The sequence below is a fragment of the Centropristis striata genome, chromosome 6, assembly GCF_030273125.1.
Source record: "Centropristis striata isolate RG_2023a ecotype Rhode Island chromosome 6, C.striata_1.0, whole genome shotgun sequence".
Taxonomy (NCBI): Eukaryota; Metazoa; Chordata; class Actinopteri; order Perciformes; family Serranidae; genus Centropristis; species Centropristis striata.
The window spans coordinates 27054899-27078873 of NC_081522.1; the positions used below are offsets into that span (position 1 = coordinate 27054899).

Genomic DNA, 23975 nt, shown 5'->3' on the forward strand with positions numbered 1-23975 from the left:
AAACTAATGAAAAAAACAAAACTATTATAACCTTGCCAGACACCTTGTTTTAGGAAGCTCTTCCTCAATTCTGGGTTTCTTCCTCGCTGGGTTGCCATCGTCACCACCATCTTTCGCTTGACGCTTTGGAGAAAAAGGTTTGTTTCCATCAGTCCCCTCTGCCGCCTCACTCTCCTCCTCCGAGCTGCTGCTGTAGCCCACTAACATCCTGTCATGTGTCAGTACATGTCAAACATGGTTTATATATCCAAATGAGTTCAAAGACTGAGGGAAAGCAATACAAATATTTAACGATACACTTTAAGAACAAGAAACACGTTTGCTTGGATTCAAAACGTATTTTTAGCGGCTTCCAACAACCGGTCGACGCATCCCGCCGCTTCCGGCGTAAACAACCTGTTGTCACGATCATTTCAGTCCCAGTGAAACAAAGTCCCACCTCGAATCAGTTCCCCTTTCAGACGGCAATGTTAAAACAATGTGCACACAAATTGTATCAGTACAGATGCATCTCAATAAATAAGAATATGATGAAAAATCTATTTCCAGTAGTTCAAGTCAAACAGCCCCAACTAAGTATTGAGTCATATAGATGGACACAATAACAGAAAGAGAGAAAATGGAGAGAAGTCTTTAGGAATTTTATGGTGTTTTCTTGGTCATTTTGTGTCTTTTTGAAGTAATTTTGCGTCTTTTATGGGTCATTTTATGTCCTTTTTTTGGGTCAATTTGTGTCTTTTTTGGTCACTTTCCGTCTTTTCTGGTCAGTTTATGTCTTTTTTTGGTCAATTTGTGTCTTTTTTTGTCATTTTGTGTCTTTTCTGGTCAGTTTATGTCTTTTTTTGGTCAATTTGTGTCTTTTTTTGTCATTTTGTGTCTTTTTTTGTCATTTTGTGTCTTCTTTTGGTCTTTTGTGGTCATTTTGTGTCTTTTGTAGTAATTTTGCATCTTTTGTGGTCAATTTGTGTATTTTTGGTAATTTTATGTCTTTTTGTGGTCAATTTGTGTCTTTTTTTCTTTTATGGAGTGATGTTAATAAATGAACATGAGTCACCTCTTCTGTTCAGGGTCAGATTGACCCCAACAGTATCTACAGGATAATCTCAGACTATGATGAAAAGTCCATTTCCAGTAGTAGTAGAAGTCAAACAGACCTAACCAAGTATTGAGTCATATAGATGGACATACTTTTCAGAGGCCAACATTTACATATTAAACATACTTTTTAAAATTGGTCTTTTGTAATATTCAAATTTTTTCGAGACACTGAATTTTAGGTCTTCACCAAATGTAAGCTATAATCATTATAATTAGAAGAAATGAAATAAATTAAGACATGACATGTTTCATTCTCTGTGTAATGGATCTATACAATGTGTAATTTCCACTTTTTGAATTTAATTACTGACATAAATAAACTTTCTATGATATTCTAATTTATTGAGATGCACCTGTGGTTGAGAAATTATGTAATACTCGACTTTAAAGATTCCCTGAAACGACTTTTAAAAAATGCAAATATAGCATACTAATACTATTTAAAAGAAGCAAGAGGTTCAGCTGAAACTGTAAGATGTCCTTATTTTAATTGAACAGTCAAAAACACATTTTACTTTTCATGACAACAGGGATAGATGTGTTGAATGAAACCAACCTGTTACTTTAACACAAGGGTTGGCAACCTTTACCAACAAAAGAGCCATTGTTGGCCAAAATAAGAGAAAAATTGTCGGAATCGAGCCGCAAACCTCATTTTGAATAAAAATAAAATCGTCTCCTGAGTCTAAATTAATCCACCAACATGACTAATTGGTCAAAATGAGCATTTTTTGATATGATTTTGGAGTTTGGAATCAAAAGCTAGACCTCAAAAGTAGACTTAAAGTTGGCAAAATGTATAGATCAAAGCTTTTTAAGATTTTTGTAAGCTATGATGCACATTCTATTTTAAAAATGCTTTATTGCTGTATATAAGCTTCACATTTTTACAATTGAAGAATACAAATTGCTTTGGGCCTACACCAATGATGAATGAAAATCAAAATGTATTTTTTTTGTTTTGTTTTGTTTTTTGTCACAGCCACATGGAGCCACATGTGGCTCCAGAGCCGCAGGTTGCCTACCTCCGATTTAACACTGAAGCTACTTTACACTGTGTGTGTGTGTGTGTGTATTACGTGTATATGTGTGTGTGTGTGTGTGTGTGTGTGTGAGTGTGTGAGTGAGTGAGCATGCTAATTAGCTCTTGGTTTATTCATGTTCCCGTGCGCGGGCAGGGGCTCAGAGCTAGCCGATAGCTAGCTAGCATTTATAACAAAATGCCCATGTATCGTCCAGCCCAGAGAAAGCCCTAGCAGTCTAATAAACATAGAGGTGACACGGCTCCGTTTATAGGGCGGTTTGGGAAATAGCGGAGGAATTTTCGGCTATTTTAATGACCCGCAAACCCCAATTTTTGCGGCCCGGGAGTCAGAGCGCTGGAACAAGAGAGCACCAGCACCGTCTGCGGATGTGAAGAGGACTGATAACGTTAGCTAACCTCCGACACACTGGCTTTATGAACCGGGAACAGTTTGAAGGCTGACCAGCCGCTCCACGTAGGTAAAAGCGGGTTTTTACATCAATGTTTACATGCAGCGCTCACTAACAAAGGTGTCGCTGTAGCTATTATTTTCCTGAGGCTAGCCCGCTAACGTTAGCTCTGTCCTGTGCCTCAGTGGATGTGTTAGCATATGGCTAGGCTAGTAGCTAAGCTATCCTGATTACAGTGATCTTTGCCTGGAGACCAACAACGTTATGATGCGCAGACGCTCTCTTTACTTTTAAACCGCGAATCGCAGCATTTTGATTTGTGCATAGACAGGCTGTAACAACCTAACCCGGATTATTAATATTTACTATACGGTTTAACGTCCAATGTGTTATGTTAATGATCACTTGCTGTGTGGTTCTGCGTGCAGGCTGCACATCTTCAACTTGTTTATCATTTCAGTGCATTAGGATGCTTTTATCAATCATAGCATATAGTACATGCCATTAGGAATGTTTTACAGGATAAATAAAACTGATCTAAACTCGATTTGTTCAGTTAAACTCTTTCGTTAGAGGCTCAATAAGCAAACAGAAACATGAAGATTGGACTGTGATGTTTTGTCTGCTATTCAGCTGTTGTAAACCAGCTGCAACACCCCTCAAAGTATTGCTGATCCGCAAGTTTTAATATCTCAGTTTCTGCTGACTTTATAGAGATAAATCATAACTGACTGTTAAACCTGATGTTTTAAAACGGCAAAAGGAAATTGGCAATCTTTCTACATCATGCTACACCAGGGGTCGGCAACCTTTTCTAACACAAGAGCCACTGTTGGCCAAAAAAGAGAAAAAATGTCGTAATGGAGCCACAAACCTTATTTTCATTCTTACAGTGAAGATAAAACAGCTTATTAAGTCTAAATTATCCAACTAACATCACTAAGAAGTTGTAATGAGCATTTCTTCATATGATTTTGTCAGAATGCAGCAACTCAAAACTAGACTTGAAGTTATAAATATTTAGATTTCCAGGCGCTGGACCGTAGACTTTCATAAGCATTTTAGTTGACAAAAACGTTTTTTTAATATCATATATAAATGACACATTTTTACAACTGAATATAAATTGCTTTGGGCCTATACCAATGATAAATGAACATTGAAGTGTAAAGAAATAAATGCTTCACATGTGGCTCCAGAGCCTCAGGTTGCTTACCCCTGTGCTACACAAGTATTCATTTTCAGTCAGGGTCTACAGTCTGTTGTATCCGTGGATGTTGGAGATGTAACCTAAGTGATATTTCGACTCACCTTGATTCTCTTTCATATAGATACCACTTAAAGGCCACAAATGAAGTGAAACCAAGTGTGATCTCCAAACAGCTGTTCTCCTCTGCTCTACGCTAAATCTTCTGTCACAGCCCCTTCAACAACTCTTACAGTGCTTCAGTGCCACTTGCAAGAATGGAGTAAGTATTTTTCTTCTGTTTTCTTACGACAATCTGAAGCCTTCAGCCCATTATTTAAAGATGCTCCAATCTCACTTTCTTACAGTTGGGCCACACCAGCTGCCAAACTGAATCCCTACACCCGGGCCCGCATGTCAGAGGCCTGGCAGCAGCATGCGGTCGCTCCACCTCCAGTCGTCCACACCATCCCTCCAGGAGCCGAGAACGCGTTGGGCTGTGCTGTGTATGGCATAGTGCTGCAGCCAGATGCTACGTCTTTACAGCAACAGCAACAGAATCAGCACGGACAGCACAGCCAACACAGCGGGGGTCAGCAGCATGGAGGCGGGCAGCATAGTCAGCAGCAGCAGCACCCCGTCCAGGCCCAGCAGACCTCCCTACAGGTAGGGACAGAAGGACACAAGTGTGGGGCCTGTGGACATGATATCTCCCACCTGGCTAACCCACATGAGCACCAGTGTATGGTGAGCCAGGACAGGTCTTTCCAGTGCACTCAGTGTTTAAAGATTTTCCACCAGGCCACAGACCTGCTAGAACATCAGTGTGTTCAGGTGGAGCAGAAGCCATTTGTGTGTGGGGTGTGTAAGATGGGCTTCTCTCTACTCACCTCTTTAGCCCAGCACCACACGTCCCACAATAGCACCAACCCTATGAAATGTTCAATATGCGAGAAGACCTATCGACCGGGCTCTTCTGGCAACGGCACACCTAACTCCAATAATCCCCAGCAGCCCAACAGTGACGGAGCGTCGGCCAGCAGCAGCTCTTCTATTCTGCCCTTCCCCTCGGCCCGAGACCGGCCGTACAAATGCTCCGTTTGCCAGAAGGGCTTCAAACACCTGTCAGAACTCACGCGTCACGAGAGGGTGCACACGGGAGAGAAGCCCTTCAAATGTGACACATGTGACAAGGCTTTCAGCCAGTCGTCACACCTGCAGCACCACCAGCGAACACACAGCAGCGAGCGCCCATTCAAGTGTGCGGTTTGTGAAAAGAGTTTCAAGCACCGCTCCCACCTTGTGCGCCACATGTACGTGCACTCAGGTGAGCACTTGTTTAAATGCAACTTGTGCGAGCTGCACTTCAAAGAGTCGTCCGAGCTCCTGCACCACCCCTGCCACCCCCAGGGTTCCCGCCCCTTCCGCTGTGCAACATGTGGTAAAGGTTTCAAGCGGCCGTCTGACCTGCGGCAACACGAGCGCACACACTCAGAGGAGCGGCCTTTCCACTGTGACGAGTGTCAGATGAGCTTCAAACAGCAGTACGCGCTGGTGCGCCATCGACGCACACACAAAGACACTACTGACCGGCCATTCAAATGCAACCTGTGTGACAAGGGCTTCATGCAGCCCTCTCACCTCCTATACCACCAGCACGTCCACGGCATGGATAACCTGTTCAAGTGCGCCTCGTGCCAGAAGGAGTTCAGCCAGTCAGGAGAGCTGCTCAGACACAAGTGCGGCGAGTCGTCCAACTCGTCGCCCGACAAGCCGTACAAGTGTGACGTCTGCGGCAAGGGCTACAAGAAGAGTTCCACGTTACAGCGTCATCAAAACTCTCACTGCCAAGAGAAGCCCCTTAAGTGCTCGCTCTGCGACCGCCGTTTCCTGTCCTCTTCGGAATTTGTCCAGCACCGATGCGACCCGTCGCGGGAAAAGCCGCTGAAGTGCCCCGACTGTGAGAAACGTTTCAAATACTCCTCAGACCTGAACCGACACCGGCGCGTGCATACGGGGGAGAAACCATACAAATGTGGCCACTGCAACAAGGGCTTCAAACAGCGCGAGCACCTCACCAAACACCAGAGCACACACTCCAGAGAGGGCCAGTTCAAGTGTGTTTGGTGTGGTGAGCGTTTCAGTGACTTGGGCTCTTTGCAGGATCACACGGTGCAGCACACAGCTGACGGAGGGGGTTACCCTGTGCCCCAGTGCATATAAACCTTTGAAGACTTTTCCCCCTCGAACAGACGGTCCTCTAAACTCCTGTCCTCTTGTCCATCCCTTGTAGGCTATTGATTTAGCCTAACTATCTCCACATGTGCAGGACAGTCCAGGCTATTATTATTACATTCATTCCCACAAGTGATTCATCAGGTTTGTGTTGCTTTACTGAAGTGGCAAAAGCACTTCAGTACTGTGACCCTGTCATTCCTTCCTTCTCTCCCTGTGCTTTCCTCTTTGTTCCAACTCATTTTCGTCTCTTTCTCTCCTTTTCTTTGCCCCACAATCACAGTTGATAGCAGTGAAGAGGCCACAACCACTTTAACTGCCATCAGATATAGTTAATCGGACTGTTGCAGACAGAAACAGGTGCCACATTGCAGGATGATCCATATTCCATATCCAGTATAGCCTTCCTTATAACCCCCTCTCAGAAAAGACAAAAGATGAGACATCTCTTCATTGTCTTATAAGAGGCAGCCATAGTTTTTTTTAACTAGTTTCACACTAAATAGGGAAGAATTGGCTTAATGCAACGTGCCACAGATGCAACGGGCAGGATTTGTCGGCATGTGTCCAGTGCAGTACTAAACATCCCTGAGAAATATAAACGCAAATTGTCCACTCTGCGGGGAATGGCAGCTAAAAATCCAGTTAAGCACAAAGTCAGTAAAAATTCAGATCCAGAAGTATTTTTTTTTGTGTGTGTGTGTGTGTGTTCATATTATGTGGAGCTAGAGTCCACACACTTATCTGCATTTATCTGTTCATCTTTTTTTACATAGTTTTTGCCCCAAACCTAGTTCTAGACATGTATAATTGTTACATACATGACTGCCTGGATGTGCAGCACAGCTGGATTAATTTCCCTCTTTGTTTGCATGAGCCATTTTGGCCGATGCTCTGTGTTCAGTCAGATGTCATTTAATTGTATAATCTAAATCAGATTAGGGTTGTACAGTTATCTTACAACTTCCATCCATCAAATTTGCTTACGATGTCTGTGTAATCACTGTACAGTCATGAGAAAAATTATGAGACCATTGTTTTCTTCAGTCTCTGTTCATTTTAATGCCTGGTGCAACTAAATGTACATTTGTTTGGACAAATAATAATGATAACAACATAAATAGCTCAGAAGAGTTTAAATTAGGAGCTGATATCTGACATTTTCCATGGTGTTCTCGATGAGGATTTTGGTTATTATCAAGAAAACCAGAGAAAATGTCTAGATATCAGCTCTTAAATTAAACTCTTATCAGCTATTTTTGTTGTTATCATTATATTTGTCCAAACAAATGTACCTTTAGTTGTACCAGACATTAAAATGAACAAGAAATTGAAGAGAAATGGTGGTCTTGTATTTTTTTTCCATGACTGTATTTCCCAACAAGGAGGGACACAACTTCAATAATATTATATTTTCTATATTACACTTTCAGATCATGATAGCAGACACATGTAGGTTGTTTGCTTGGAAAGTTCCCATTTGTTGGTGGGGGGAAAAAAAGAGTGAAACATTTTACAATTGTTCCAACTTTCCCCTGTTTTAAATTGTACTGAAGTATTCCATAGAGTTGAATATCTGCCTAATGTGACAGAGCAGAAGACTGTATTGACTGCTACAGTGTCCACTAGACGGGCATCTTTTTTTTCTTCTTCTCCCCTCTGGTTTCTTCCTCTCTTTCTCTTCCCCACTCTGCAGTTTCTCCCTCTCTCATTCTTCCTCTCAACTTTGCTTTCTTTTGCCTCCTCCTCTTCCTGCCTCAGCCTGTCACTGTTTAACATCAGAAGACTGGAAAGTCTGACTAACCCTTCAAGACAATGAGGGTGGAAGGCCTTGAAACGCTTTTGGCTTATACAGAATGTCTTTTGGTCCCGACCCGACTCCCTGCATCCACATCCCATTTGGGTTTTTAGTATTTTTAAACATATTATTTATGAAGAAGCCGGTGAACTCCTCAGCTTGTGTGAAGGGAAACAATGTTGCAGAAGTTTGGGGATTTATTGTCCTATTAAAGTGAAATAATTCTAATATACCAAAACAACAGTGTGAAACAGCACCCAATCCCACAAGCATCAATAAAACCCAGAGGATTGATACCGAACTCCCCCCTTCAGTAGAGACAAATATAGAAATATATATTTCACACGAAAATAATGGTCATATTCCTGCAGTGCTGTTAGACTTCTTTGTACTGAAAATGTCCAAGTTTGAACATTACACTTCCTCTCTCAGCCTGTACATACTATGGATGTGTGAGTTGGGAATGTCAGAACTTGTCTTTCTTTTATAAAAAAAAAATAAAAAAAAAATGTAATAACTGTTTTTGTATTCTTGCTACTTTTTACCATGTGAAATGTTTTGAAATGCTCTTTTGTTTGTTTTGTAGTGATTGTACTGGTATGTTGCAGGGAATCCCAAAGGGCACCCTGCATATGTGTGTGTGTGTGTGTGTGTGTGTGTGTGTGTGTGTGTGAGTGAATGTAAATGGTATTCTGTCAAACAGGGAAATTCAAAATGTAGAGAATTGTAATAGAAATGTTTCAGCAGACCTGCGCCTTTCTTTTTTTTTTTTTTAAATTTACTAACCTTACTGGTCTGTCCGAGCTGTTTTGCAGGATGAATCTGCACTTTGTGTTGAATATTTTCCATGTTTTGAAAGAATAGGTGATACTGTTTTTCCTGTTACATGTTGGTGGAAGCCGTGTCTGTCAGAGTGGGTTTCTACCAGAGTGAATGACACCTTCCTCTTCATTGAATGCTATGAGATTCTGTTTGCTCTAAAGACGCCTGGAGAACAATTTGGTTTACATGTCAGCTGTGATGGCCATGCTTCTTTTTCCTCTTCATGTGTGGAGCTGTTCCCTCTCTCTCACTGTTGATTCATGATTAGAGTACAGCATTGACAAGTACTGAATACAAACGGAGAAGGCCAAGGAAACTCAAGTAACATTTTTATTCTGGCTTGCAATTCTTTTCTTTTTCTTTCAGCCTTAAAATGAGGCCTTGGTGATCTGTCTCTGTCCTTCATCATCATCATCATCATCATCATCATGCAAGGTCAGATGGTTGGTTTCGTCAACCATCACATTTTTATTTTCTGAATCTGGCATTATAAGACTGAAAACATTTTGGACTCAAAGTAGTACTGTATGTTTTTTTTATGGTTTCATATTTGTTTTTTGTTTTATGAATCTTTAAATTGATATGAAAATCTATATTTCTCAATGGAGAGACCAGGGCCTCAGGGTAGGTTTAGGAGAAACATGGCTGCATTTCTTCACACATTATCTACCAGAGTTATACTCAACTTTCACAGAGTTGCTTCTAAAGCCAAATCACAGGAAAAAAAATCAACACAGAGTTCTATAGGGCGATGATGTAACAGTTGAATAATACAACACATCAAAGATCAACAAGGGAGGTTCATATTTGCCAAGAAACACAAGTGCTCAATGACTGGTCTTATTAATTGGTGCTAACACATCATTAAACGTGCATAATAAACAAATAGTTGCTCTGGGTGCAGGACAAGGACTTCACGCACTATATAGCTCAGACAGTACACTTAAAGTGTAATAATAATAGTACAAGTGAATGTTCAAAGCCCAGCAGCACTGCTTTAGTTATTTGTATTGTTATAAATGTGGTTCGGGTTGGTGAAACATTAACATAGAGTGAAATGGAGGAAAGCACTTGTTCCATTTTGACCAATTTAGATGAATAAGTCCATCCCATATCCAACATGCCTTCAGGGAAAGGAGAGGAACGTCTCCTGTATAAGCACAAAGTAAAAAAAAAAAGCCACCCCTTTGCATTTTAACTGGTGGTTTCAATGGAAAAGGTCAGTTTGGCAAACCCACGCCTCCCACCATCCCCTTTCCTTTTCAGTTGCAGTAATAAACCCGTCAGACCCTGGTGTCTCCTGCTCTCTGCATGCTTGCTGTGTTAGTTCCTGTGTTCTGTCCCTGGGAACTGGTGCTCCCCCCCCCCTCCTCCTCACAGCACTGTTCCTTCTATAGCTTTTTCAAATTGTACTGTAGTTTATGTGAATGATGTTGGAAAAAAAGAAAAGAAAAAAACTTTGTGGCGACGTACAATATGTGTACATTCATGCTAAGATTATCTGTATGTATGTAGCATTCAATTACGCTCAGCACTAACAAATAAAACTTTTTTCATTTATAAACTTCCATGAGTCATGAGGTTATTTAGGCAGGGAATACATCACTGTCCTGATTTTAGAGAGTTGTGCTTGATAACGTACAGTCATGGAAAAAATGATAAGAGCACTTTTTTCCCTCAATTTCTTGTTCATTTGAATGTTTGGTACAACTAAAGGTACATTTGTTTGGATAAATATAACTACAACAAATTAGCTCATAAGAGTTTAATTTAAGAGCTGATATCTAGACATTTACCATGGTTTTATTGATAACCAAAATCATCAATAAAACCATGGAAAATGTCTAGATATCAGCACTTAAATTAAACTCTTATCAGCTATTTTTTTATTGTTTTCATTATATCTGTCCAAACAAATGTACCTTTAGTTTTACCAGGCATTAAAATGAACAAGAAATTGAAGAAAACAAGGGCGGTCTAATAATTTTTCCATGTATGTAATAAGTATATGTGTATGTTTTTATTTCTTAAAATCTATCAAAATTTATGAAAAAGATCCTACAAAATGTCCTTTTGTGAAGGATGACCAGTCTCTGTCATTGACATTTTATAATATGATAGAATTATTGTTACTGTTGTATTAGTATAAAGTATAAACAACAACAATATGAAGTAAGAAGAATATGACAAAAATAAATACTGTTTATACGCAGAATTAAAGGAGAAAAAACAGCTTTTTGTCCATGATATACGTAAATCTATGAGATTTGGGTGGAAATGTTAATGTTCAGATTAGGGCTGGGCGATCTGGACCAAAAGTCATATCCTGATATATTTAGCTGAATATATGATATATATCCTGATATTTTATGGCAAAGTGAGATTAAATGTTCAGTCAAAGTCAAATATGACATGTCACAAGTAGTTTTATTGAAACTGTTTATTCAAGTGAACATAAATACTGTATAACAGGAGAACCTTTTTTTAAATCAAAGCTCCATAAAGTCCATATGTAAATAGAAAAAATATCTTAAATAAAAATAGCCTATGACATAAAGTAGGCCAATCTTTTTCTGAAATAAATATATTTATATGAGAAAAGAATAACGAACATTACAAAAGAAATAAATATGACAAACCCTAGTAAGGGCAGCATTTATATAGAAAGAAATATTTTTTTTAACTATATCAATATATGTGATATGGTCTAATTCCATATCACTTTTAAAAATATATTGATATATTTTTTATATGTATATATCGCCCAGCCCTAGTACAGATAGAATACAGTCATGGAAAAAATAGTTTTCTTCCATTTCTTGTTCATTTTAATGTCTGGTACAACTAAAGGTACATTTGTTTTGACAAATATAATGATAACAACAAAAATAGCTGATAAGAGTTTAATTTAAGAGCTGATATCTAGACATTTTCCATGGTTTTCTTGATAATGATTTTGTTTTTTGTTGGTCGAACAATAAAGTGAAGAACACAAGGGTGGTCTCATATTTTATCCATGACACTACTGCCCTACAAAGTCTAACTGATGCTCTAACTTAAAGTTTTTGAACGTTTTTTTTAACTGACCAGCCAAATGTGTTATAGGTAGATCAGTGATATGACACTTATTTCTACATGTATTGATGAAATATTTCTGCTAAAAAAATCATGATGATTTATTTGACCTTTGACCCCAAAAACGTAGTTATTGCACTCTGGTTTTGCTGTAAAAGTTCTAATAGTAATGATAAACAGAGTGCAATAACTATAATGTTGTTGACTTCTTTCAGCTTTTATATTTTGTTTTTAGTGAATAAACATTTTCAAATTAATTCAGTCAGTGTATTTAAAAGTGTTAAACAACTCGATTCAAAGATTTGTGTATTTTAGACCTATTATGATAAAAAAATTATATTTTATTCTTAATATAATTTTATCTCACTTTTTTACTTAATCACGATCAAGATAATAATTTTGCCTTTCAAATAAACAATTTCTATTATTTTATGTTTAAATTAGTATACATATCCAAAGCAGACCGTGGTAAGTGCAATTATTGCTTGGTTTTATTTGTTTATTGAATGGATCCCCACTAGCTGACGCCTTGGCGACTGCTAGTCTTCCTGGGGTCCCTAAAAAGACATAGAACATGACATACAAACAACACAAACAAAAACAGTACACACAAGAAAAACAATAACAAACATGATTAATACATACATGCAATACTGTTAAAAATTGTACATTCATATTTACCCGACAAATATACTGTAAAAACTGTTAATTCAGATGTCTATGGTGTCAATATCAGCTGTATACACTTCATTAGAGAACATTTAAAAGGTAGGATCATCAGGCTACAGATATAGATAAAGCAAGGTTTTGAGTTGGATTTTGTGGGTTTTATATCATTATTTCTCTAAAATAAAGCAAAATTGAAATCTAAAATGTTGTCAAAAGATAAAACAGACATCAAGGAGTTCATTTTTAGTTATAACTCAATTTTGACCAAAAATGTAGTTACTACAGTTAGGCTTTGTGGGGCGGTATAGTTTTATGTAGGACAGAAGAGCAGCCTCCATAGTGTGCCCTTGCTGCCTCACATCCTGGCCACCAGGGGGCGCTGTGCCCCGGCTGCTCCCGCCAACATCCTCCTCTTCACCCCGGCAGCCAGCGGCTTCACATCCGGGCGGCTCTCGCTCCTCTTCAATCGCAATCCGCTCCCCTTCCCTGCGCTCTCCACCGGGGAGTTCTGTGGCTGCACAAGAAAACCCTCGAATCCCGGGACCTTCGTCGGCGTCCGGTACCGGGCCGTGAGACGCTGCTCCCCGCACCGCCGGTCGCACATGCCGCGGGCTCCGCCGGTGGTGGTGCAGGGCGCCGAGCGCTCCCAGTCGGTGCGACATCTCCGCGCTCAAGTAGCATCGCTGGCTAACGTTAGCTAACAACATCGATCTGTGCTGCTCCACCCCCCTCTCCCTCCGGTCGACCCCCGCTACCGATCCGTCACATCAACACTTGATTGATAGCTCACACTGGACCAGCGAGGGCAGGCCCCCTCCCCCGACCGTCCATCGGCTACCGCAGGAGACCCACCGGTTCCTCCCCTGACGTTTTGGATTTAGGGCCCGCAACTTCGGAGTTTTAACCCGTATTATTCAGACCACCGACCCCCTTTCCTCCTCCTCTGTGGCCTTTTAGGGGTCTGTTTCCTCTCTACCTCAACATCCAGATGCCTCCCCGCCCCTCAGCTGCACTATCACCCCGAAACTGATCCTTCCGAGCCCCAACAGACACCGGCTCTGCTGCTTCTGACAATCCGACCAGGGAGCGCTGCTCTGCGGGCACTGATTGCGTCGAACCCCGGCGGACATCTCCGGTTCTCTCCTTCCCTTTCTTTCTCTCTCTGTGTGGCTGCAGAGGGAAGCTATCTATCTGCCCTCTTCCTCTTCACACCCACACAGTCAGCACATCCAGTGACCGGTCTGTCCCCACACCTCCCTCAATCCCAGCACATATCCGTGACACAAACCCCGCAGCGCCCGAGCCACGGGTCTCGCCATGCCGGGTCCGGTGGCCGGTAGCAAGTCCCGTGTGTACGCAGACGTCAATACGCTGAAGAGCCGAGAGTACTGGGATTACGAGGCCCACGTCCCCAACTGGAAGTGAGGATATTTCTGTTTACTGCAGCTTGTCCTGATTGCATGCATGTAATGCCTGACCACATCAGTTGGAGGGTCTCTGTTTGCATGAGTGGAGGATGAAGAGGAGAGAATGTGTGGCAGATGGGTGTCTATTATTATACATGTGAGGGTGTGATGACACTCTTGGTACAGTCTCCCAGCCCACCACCCTGCTGCTCTGCACTGTCTCACACTCCCCTCCCACCCCTGTCTGTCCTCATCTTCACCCTGTCTGTTCACTTGGATAACCTGTCTCGTGATCACTTGGCTTCATCACAGTGACAAGAACACTTAGCAACAGCTCACAAACGGACTTAATTATGTGCTTATGTTGAAATTGTTTGCTCTGTTTCTCTGTCTGTCCCTATAGCAACCAGGAAGACTACCAGCTGGTTCGTAAGCTGGGCAGAGGGAAGTACAGCGAAGTGTTTGAGGCCATCAACATCACCAACAATGAGAAAGTGGTGGTCAAGATCCTGAAGGTGAGCACTCACATCTGAGCAGTAGTTCTCAACCTTTTTGAGTGGCGACCCCCAATTTAACATGCATGTTGTCCGCGACCCCCGATCACTGATCACAATCTCACAGTTCAGATCATACAAACTGTTGATACAACGAATTTTGGACAAATAATGAAGCAGACAACAACTAAAACATCTCTCTGTCTGTGCATTTATATATGTTTTTATATTTTATTGTTACTTTTAATCTAAGTCCTTTGCTATAAGTTTAAAGGTCCATTCTGACCTCCTGAGTGTGTAACAGTCAGCTTCAAGCCAGAGACTCCTTGGAAAGTAAGAACTGGCTACTTTGGGATTTGTCAGAAAAGACAAAAAATACCCAAAAAAGAATCAAATTGACCACAAAATGAACAAAAAAGACGCAAAATGACAAAAAAAGACCAAAAAGACATTAAATGACCAAAAAGAGTAAAACACATCGACACTTTAACACAGTGGAGACAGAGCTGACTTTCAAAATGATTTGGCGACCCCCAGAAATCATCTCCCGACCCCAAGGTTGAGAAAAGCTGTGTTAGAGTGTGTGATTTGGAGTCCTACTCTTGAAATTGAGTAAAATGTTAATTCCAGTGTGAGCTTTATGCAATATGATACTTTTTGGACTGATGGTTGGACAAAAATAATCTGAAGATGTCACATTGTGCTGAGAGAAACAGGGTTTCTGTGCATGCTGGAGATTCTTAAACACTTTGAATTGTGGCATTTTCAAGGTTCAAAAGTGTGCACAGGGGTCTTGGAACTGCTTGAAATTTAGGTTAAATCAGACTCTGGGTCTACTGACAAACAGTTGATACATGAAACTGTTGATTTTGTCCTTTGCTACCCTTCTTTAGAATGCTGTCATAAAACGTATTTTGGGTTGTTTACAGCACAATAACAAGTAATTTAATGTGAAGAAGAAGTGAAATAATCAGCATACTGTATAGTGCCCTACAAAGTCTAACTGCAGTAACTAGGCAAAGGGTAAAACTGAGAAAAACTGCTTTCACGTTTTTTAACTGGCCAGCCTAATGGGTTATATGTAGATAAGTGATGTGACACTTATTTCTACATGTATTGATGATGTCATTTTATGCCCAAAAATCATGATTTATTTGACCTTTGACCCCAAAAATGTAGTTACTGCACTGTGGTTTTGCTGTAAAAGGTTCTAATAGTGATGCAAAAACAGAGTATAGTATAACGTTGTATCTCACTTTTATACTTTCATCATTATCTAGATAATCATTTTCTTATCAAATAAACTTATAACTTCTATTATTTTTATGTTTAAATTAGTATATATATATTCAAAGCAGACCGATTTAAATATGAAGATTACTGTGAAACCTAACCTCATGCCTCTTCAGGGCTAAAACATAAAACTTGACATTATCTTTACAGTTTAATCTCACTTGAGTTAGTAAACGATTGACAGGATCTCTTTTCCTCCTTTCAAAATAAAAGTGTCTGATATTAAAAACAGGCTTTTGCATAATACTGTTATTTTGCCCGTGTGTGCATTAGGGCTGGGCGATATATCAATATAAAAAATATATTGATTTATTTTTACATTGTGATATGGAATTAGACCATATTGCATATATCGATATAGTTTTTTAAAAATTCTTCCTTCCTATATAAATTCTGCCCTTACTAGGGTTCGTCATATTTAGTTATTTTGTAATGTTCGTTATTCTCTTCTCGTATAAATATATTTATTTCAGAAAAAGATTGGCCTATTTTATTTTAAAGGCTATTTTTATTTAAGATATTTTTTTATTTAAATGTGCACTTTATGGAGCTTAAATAAACGGTTTCAATTAAACTACTTGTGACATGTCATGTTTGACTTTGACTTAACATTGGCTCTCACTTTGTGATAAAAATATCAGGATATCATATATCAATATTCAGCCTTAAAATATCAGGATATATATTGTATATCGATATCCAGCCTGAATATATTGGGATATGACTTTTGGTCCATATCGCCCAGCCCTAGTATGCATGTGTAAAAACAGCGTATAATCGATTAGTTGATTGTTAACAGATGTTTGAGTTGTCAGGTTTCTTCCAAACGTCCATCCTTAATTACTATATTGACTTATCGTTCGATTTATAGAATGGACACAATCGTGTGTTTTTTTTTGTGGACTCAATATATTATTGTTTACATGCGTGTTTGTTTACATAAGCTGTCAACATTTTGGCCAGTGGTGACTGCCCTGTCTCTTAAAGGAGCCACACACCACTCTTATCGTGGCTGCGTTGTAACACAGACTTTTTGTGCTTTTTTGTGTTGTTTAAAGTAATGCTGCAAATGTTTGATAGGCAGTATGATTTGCTGAAAAAAAACAACATATTTCCCAATCAGCCATTCCAACTGTTTATATGTTATTTATAATATAAAACAAAATAATACATAATATTTATCTCAGTGCAATTTTTTGTTAACAGAGCCTGAAAGTCTATTTTATTTGTTTTGGTTGTACTTTATTTATTGATGTATTATTTATCTAGGATATTTTAATATTTGTTTTCCACATTTCAATTCCAATCTTTAATATTCTATAGAGATTTAAAAATCAATTGCTGTGGAAAATGATGTACTTATTATGCTCTCATTATAAAACTGAAACCACATCGATACAGCAATACTATCGTTTATCGTGATGGTTTCTCGGAAAATATATATTCCTAAAAATGTGTTATTGTGACAGGCCTACTGTTGGTCTATAAAATGTCAAGAAACAGTGACACATTTCAAATATATTCAATCCACTAGAATTCAGTAGAAGAAAAAGAAGGTAATTCTCACATTTGAGATGCTGTAGGCATCATGGGTTTGACATTTCTTTTTGACCTGATGGTGAGTTGATAATCAAAATAGATAGTAATAATTATAATCCTTTCAGCTCTAGATAAGTCTGTAATGAAAATAATCGTCAGTCGATATATTTTTTTATTGATTTGTTAATCATTTTTTGTCCTCCATGATGAACAGCAAAGCTTCCTGTCCACTCCGAGAACGCAAGTGTTCTAAATCATAATCATAAACATATTTATTAATGCATTATGCAGAGGAATCAATTAATTAAACACAATTGATCCATTGTTGTTTCGCCACAGTCTGAAGCAGTGGTTAGAATGACCTCCAACAACCACAGGCCTGCCCTCGGCCTACTGCTGCATCAGCATCTTTTGAGCTGTTACACCAGAGATTATGACCCTTTAAAGGGATAGTTTGGATTATTTGAATAAGGGTTGTATGCTGTACTATACTGCCCTACAAAGCCTAACTGCAGTAACTAAGTTTTTTAAAACATTTTTTAATTGGCCAGGCAAATGGGTTCTAGGTAGGTAAGTAATATGACACTTATTTCTACATGTACTGATGATGTAATTTTTATACTCAAAAATCATGATGATTTATTTGACCCCAAAAATGTAGTTACTGCATTGCTGTAAAAGGTACTCATAGTAATCCAAAAACAGAGTGCAGTGACAACAATGTTGTTGTCTTCTTCTTTATATTTTGTTTTCAGTGAATAAACACATTGGCATTAATTTTGTTTAGTGTATTTAAAAGTGCTTAACAACTCTATTCAAAGATGTGCATATTTTAGACTTAATATTATATTTTAGTCTTAATATAATTTTATCTCAGTTTTTTACTTAATCACTATCTAGATAATCATTTCCCTTAAAAAAACAACAATTTATAATTTCTATTATTCATGTTCAAATTGGTATATATATATCCAGGATTGTGGTAATTGCAATTACTGCTTGGTCTTGAGTTGGTTTTTGTGGTTTTTATATAATTATTTCTCTGAAATAAAGCAAAATTTAAATCTCAAACTTTGATACAAGATAAAACAGTCTTCAAGAAGTTCAGTTTTAGTTAGTCAATTTTCACCAAAAATGTAGTTACTGCAGTTAGACTTTGTAGGGCAGAATACAAAATCAGTGTCTTACCTATAGTTTGATCAAGCACGCAGGAGTACCATCATGTAGCTAAGCTAATTACATCTGAGGTCGGGGCCACATCATTTATGTTTGCATGTTTTATTGAAGATCAGAAAGATCATTATTGTCATTATACGAAGGTGCAATGGAATTTTAGATGGCTTCTCTCGATGAGCATAGGGCTGGGCGATATGGACCAAAAGTCGTATCCTGATAAATTATGCTGACTATTGATATACGATATATATATCCTGATATTTTTATCGCAAAGTGAGAGCAAATGTTCAGTCAAAGTCAAATATGACATGTCACATGTAGTTTTATTGAAACCGTTTATTTGAGTGAACATGAATACTGAATCAAAACCAAAGCTCCATAAAATGCACATTTAAATAAAGAAATATCTTAAATAAAAGTAGTCTATTAAATTAAATAGGCCAATCTTTTTCTGAAGTAAATATATTCATATGAGAAAAGAATAATGAACATTACAAAAAAACGAAATATGACCATATTAAACATACTTTTAAAAATTGGTCTTTTGTAATATTCAAATTTTAGGTCTCCATTAAATATAAGCCATAATCATTATAATTAGAATAAATTAAATAAATGAAGACATGAAATGTTTCATTCTGTGTGTAATGGATCTATATAATGTGTTATTTCACCTTTTTGAATTGAATTACTGACATAATTTAATAATAATATTCTAATTTATTGAGATGCACCTGTAGTAACATTTTGTTAATTGCTTAGCTTCTCACTGTCCCTGTAGATAATTCACTGACTATGGATAAGTACTTCATCCAACCCCACTTCCAAAAAGCGGAACTAGCCTTTATAAAACGGCTGGGTGATGGTGGAGATGCAGGTGACAGATGAAGCTGCCTGTCATCACTGTCTTTTAGCAAGAGCCACAGTCAGCGTCAAATGATCTGTCAGTCATTTTAATGTAAACATTAGTGTCCCGGCCGCTATGAACATCTTCTGAAGATTGACAGACTGGAATGCAGCTGCAGCATGACAGCCAGTAGAATCAGCAGGTTCAACATCAGGAATAACGTGTGGACAGACGTCTCTGCTCTTATGTCTTGATGTTGTTGTTTTTTGTCTTGTACCCTCACACCTCTCTTAATTAAGCCTTAATATGGCGCTCATTGAAATACTTGCAAATTACAAATTTCAACCCTAGAGAATATTGGAGGATATTACATACTGCCAGAATGTGTAAAAAAAACATACGGAAATAATATTTTGAGAAAAAAGGTTACGAGATTAAAGTGGCAAATCTACGAGAAAAAGATGCGCAGATTTATGATAGTTAAAGTGGTGAATCTGCGAGGAAAAAGTTGCTTTTCCCCACTTTTTTCTTGTAAATCTGTGATTTTTTTTGCGCAGATTTGCCACTTTAAATCTCTTAAATCTGCTACTTTTTTTCTTGTAGATTTGCCATTTTAATCAAGTAAATTTACACCTTTTTTCTCAAAATATTACCTGAAGTTACCAAATATAGTTCTTTGCCTGATAAAGGGTTAAACACAGTCCTTGTTTGACCTTACTTGTTTTTTTTCCCAGCCGGTAAAGAAGAAGAAGATCAAGCGAGAGATCAAGATCCTGGAGAACCTGCGGGGAGGGACCAACATCATCCGACTGGTAGACACAGTCAAAGACCCAGTGGTAGGCTCTCTAATGGCTTTTATTGGAATAAACATAATTTATGACACGATTACTGGTAAAAGGTTCATTCACATTTGTCAGTTTCTTTTAATTTAAGCACACATTAGTCAGAAAGGCTTAAACTCAGCAGACCTCACTGTATTGGACTGACTGGGAGGATTTAATATGAACAGTAACTTGCAGATGTAAGTACTAGGGCTGGGCGATATGGACTAAAAGTCATCCTGATATATTTAGGCTGAATATAGACATACAATATATCCCGATATTTTTATCGCAACGTGAGAGCAAATGTTCAGTCAAAGTCAAATATGACATGTCACAAGTAGTTTTATTGAAACTGTTTATTTAAGTGAACATAAATACTGTATAACAACAGGAGTATCTTTTTAAAAAAAAATCAAAGCTCCATAAAGTGCACATTTCAATATAAAATTATGTTAAATAAAAATAGCCTATTAAATTAAATGGGTCAATCTTTTCTGAAATAAAGATATTTATATGAGAAAAGAATAACGAACATTATAAAACAACTAAATATGACGAACCCTAGTAAGGGCAGCATTTATATAGAAAGAAAGAGAAAAAAAGAGTTATATCTATATATATGCGATATGGTCTAATTCCATATCACATTTAAAAATCTATCGATATATCTTTTATATCAATATATCGCCCAGCCCTAGTAAGTACACATCACCTCTTAAAGATGCCCTGTGGAGTTTTATTTAAACAAACACATTTATGTTTACATTCAGTGTATCTTTGAGGTCTAATGAACATGTTGTGTGAATTTCCTTCCTCATAAAAAACATTTGCTCAGCCAATTCTTGAAATCATTTTTATCCACGTCAGCGAGGAGTGTTGGTCTTTGTTGGCACTGTGTTTCTTGGCACGTTACCACCACTGACTGGTGGCAGGAAGTGTTTTTGTTCGTGTATTCACAAAAGCACTAATGCTAATTCCACAGGGTGCTTCAACTAGGGCTTCATTATTGGGGCAAATGTGGCTCAGTTGGTAGTAAAGGTGGGAATCAGCAGAGGCTCTATGATACGATTTTATCCCGATATTTGAGTCACGACACGATATAATTGACATCATTTTAAGCATTTTACGATATGGGGAGTATTGCGATATAATTAAATGTTTAACTGCAATTTTTGTCCACAAGATTAAATTCAGTCAAGAATTGTTTTGTCAAATAAGAGAAAATTCTCAGTCTATTCATTCCACTTCAGTCTTTTTATTTCTCCACAATGAGAGTCAAACCCACAGACTGACCAATAGTGGGGCAGCTTAGCTAGAAATTATATAAAGATTGTGCATTTTTTGATAAAAGCGTCCAATTTGGTACACACAAACTAACATAAATAAATGTGACCAAATAAATTAAATCCGATCTGTCTAACCCTGACACACAAAATGTCAACATTTTGTAAGCTACATTCAGCCTGTCCCAGTCAGAAACACAGAGCTGTAAATGAAGATGCACTGCATTTATAACACAATACAAAATTAGAATTATCTCGCTTGGATAAATGTTGGAAACATGATTTAAAATAAAATCGCCCAGCTTTACCTTTTACTACATGATGATTTTTTTGTCTGTTTATTTTTATCAATCCCAAACAGCTACCTCACACCTATGTCACATGTGGATATTTAAAGCACAAGTAAGAGATATAATGATGGTTGAAATGAATCATGGATTTGGGGAGTGATTACAGGTGTTAAATGATCAAATTCTTCTGGCAGGCACTTGATTGTTCAGCTGGCTGTTACATGTAATACATATAACATTGTAATTCCACTTTCTCATATTGTTACTGTTTTAACCAACAACCATGCAGGGTCTTTTTGTTTGGGACCTGGCTAGAAATTAAGTCATTATTTTACTGACAGTTTGTTGACAATTTGCTATCAGCAGTGAGGTGGATGATTGAATGTTGAGATTAGGTCCAGTCAGTGGTGGAACAAATATTCAGATCCCTTACTTAAGTAAAAGTACTAATACTACACTGTAAAATGACTCCACTACAGTAAAAGTCCTGCATTCAAAACTTACTGAAGTAAAAGTACAAAAGTATCAGCATCAAAATGTACTTAAAGTATCAAAAGTAAAAGTACTCGTTATGCAAAAAGGACCTACTCATTGTTTTATATATTCCAAATATATTATTGGATGATTATTATTGGTGCATTATGTAAGCATGAAGTCATTATATTCTTAACATACTGTTATGAGGTTTAATTTAAACAAATGTCACTTTAATCACTTCACTATTATGTTTTTTAAGTTAAATCTCGACCTGAAAAGTAACTAAAGCTGTTTGCTAAATTTAGTGGAGTAAAAAGTACAATGTTTGCCTCAAAATGTAGTGAAGTAGAAGTATAAATTTACATAAAATGGAAATACTCAAGTAAAGTACAAGTACCTCAAAACTGTACTTGAGTACAGTACTTGAGTTAGAGCTGGGCGACATGGACCAAAAGTCATATCCCGATATATTTAGGCTGAATATTGGTATACGATATATATCCCGATATTTTTATCGCGAAGTGAGAGCAAATGTTCAGTCAAAGTCAAATATGACATGTCACAAGTAGTTTTATTGAAACTGTTTATTTAAGTGATCATAAATACTGTATAACAACAGGAGTACCTTTTTTAAAATCAAAGCTCCATAAAGTGTACATTTAAAAATATATATATATTATCTTTTATTTAATCTAATAAAATAGGCCAATCTTTTTTCGAAAATAAATATATTTGTATGAGAAGAGAATAACATTACAAAAGAACTACATATGACAAACCCTAGTAAAGGCAGCATTTATATATAAAGAAGGAAGGAAAGAAAAATTGAACTAGGCCTGCAAGCAGGACTGAACGTGACCAAGCAGAGTGGAGCCGTCGGGGGAGGCCACGTCGGGCGCGGCGCTGTGGGCTCAGTCCCTATGTGTTCCAAAGGGCGTGTCTCTACTACTCTGCTTGGGGTAGGTGTAATACATGTCAATATATATCAATATAGATACGTGGGTGTGTTCTGGGCTGGACCCTAATCACGTGTGTGAAATTTGGGACAAATTGGACAATGTATGGTGAAGTTATATGGTCTCGTGTGTTATGGCGAGATGGCATATTTTGCAGCCATGTCACGCCCACATAGTGCGAGGGTGAGTAAAGGTCTTGATAACTTTTGTTCCCAAAGGCCTTGGCCTACTCACCAAGTTTTAAGTCAATGGGATTAAATCTGTTGGAGGAGTTCGTTAAAGGATGCAACGTGGTCATGTTATGAAAGGGGGCGTGGATAAAGCATAAGGGGCGGGGCTTTATGAAATATTGTTATTTAGAAGTGTTATGGGCTGGACTCTGATGAAGCATGAGAAGTTAGGATCAGTCAATAAAGATTTATACAACTTTTGATCAAAGGCCTTGTGATGGTACTCACGAAGTTTGAAGTAAATCGGGTGAAATCTGTAGGACAAGTTCGTCAAAGTATGTGGTGTGGAAAAGGGCAAAAACAGCAGGAAATGGCATATTCGATGAGAAATAGCCGACTTCCTGTACGTTTTAGGGTATGGGTTCTTGTTACATTTCGGTGCGTCTTGCCATGATACACGTACGAACAAAATTGCGTGTCTCTACGACATTCCTGTGCGAGGGGCTTAATTTTCTTGACTTTCGAGGGGGCGCTGTTCAGTCATTTTGCCACGCCCATTCCCAGGACCACTAGAATACGTAAATTTCATCGGAGATTGATGTATATTCCAAATATGGTGCAGTTTTGAATATGATAAAGGCCCCAAAAAGGCAATTCCAATTCCGTAATAATAATAATAATAATAATAATAATAATAATAATAATAATAATAAACGGACCAATTACAATAGGGTCCTCGCACTTTCAGTGCTCGGTCCCTAACTATATCCATATATCACATTTAAAAATATATATTGATTTATTTTTTGATATGGATATATCGCCGAGCCCTACATGAGCATATGAAAAACACAATGCCTAAAACATAGGTTGAAAGGAAAGAAAATAACACAAGAAATAAAG

At 38.1% G+C, this 23975-nt stretch overlaps 3 protein-coding genes across 7 annotated transcripts in view; 2 read left to right on the top strand and 1 right to left on the bottom strand.

Moving 5' to 3' along the window:
- The window catches only part of usb1 (U6 snRNA biogenesis 1), a 9339-nt gene extending 8947 nt beyond the window's left edge, over nt 1–392 (bottom strand). The window contains exon 1 of one of the 2 annotated variants that reach the window (XM_059334411.1): nt 44–392. In XM_059334411.1, coding sequence (XP_059190394.1) covers nt 44–207 — 164 coding nt within the window. In that variant the 5' untranslated portion in view covers nt 208–392. Of the gene's footprint in view, nt 1–31 lie in introns of both variants that reach the window. The other variant, XM_059334410.1, reaches the window with a different exon arrangement.
- Nucleotides 393–2282: 1890 nt separating this feature from the next.
- Nucleotides 2283–10137, top strand: znf319b (zinc finger protein 319b). Of its 3 annotated transcripts, none has more exons than XM_059334399.1 (3): nt 2283–2601; nt 3864–4001; nt 4087–10137. In XM_059334399.1, the coding sequence occupies exons 2-3, from the start codon at nt 3997–3999 to the stop codon at nt 5939–5941; spliced, it is 1860 nt and encodes a 619-aa protein (XP_059190382.1). In that variant the 5' UTR covers nt 2283–2601; nt 3864–3996; the 3' UTR covers nt 5942–10137. The 3 variants fall into 3 exon arrangements, with proteins under 3 accessions (XP_059190382.1, XP_059190383.1, XP_059190384.1); XM_059334400.1 differs by having other exon boundaries at nt 2283–2597; XM_059334401.1 differs by lacking the exon at nt 2283–2601 and adding an exon at nt 2972–3196.
- Nucleotides 10138–12752: 2615 nt separating this feature from the next.
- The window catches only part of csnk2a2b (casein kinase 2, alpha prime polypeptide b), a 29910-nt gene continuing 18687 nt past the window's right edge, over nt 12753–23975 (top strand). The window contains exons 1-3 of one of the 2 annotated variants that reach the window (XM_059334409.1): nt 12753–13738; nt 14127–14238; nt 19807–19908. In XM_059334409.1, coding sequence (XP_059190392.1) covers nt 13635–13738; nt 14127–14238; nt 19807–19908 — 318 coding nt within the window. In that variant the 5' untranslated portion in view covers nt 12753–13634. The remainder of the gene's footprint in view (nt 13739–14126; nt 14239–19806; nt 19909–23975) is intronic. The other variant, XM_059334408.1, reaches the window with a different exon arrangement.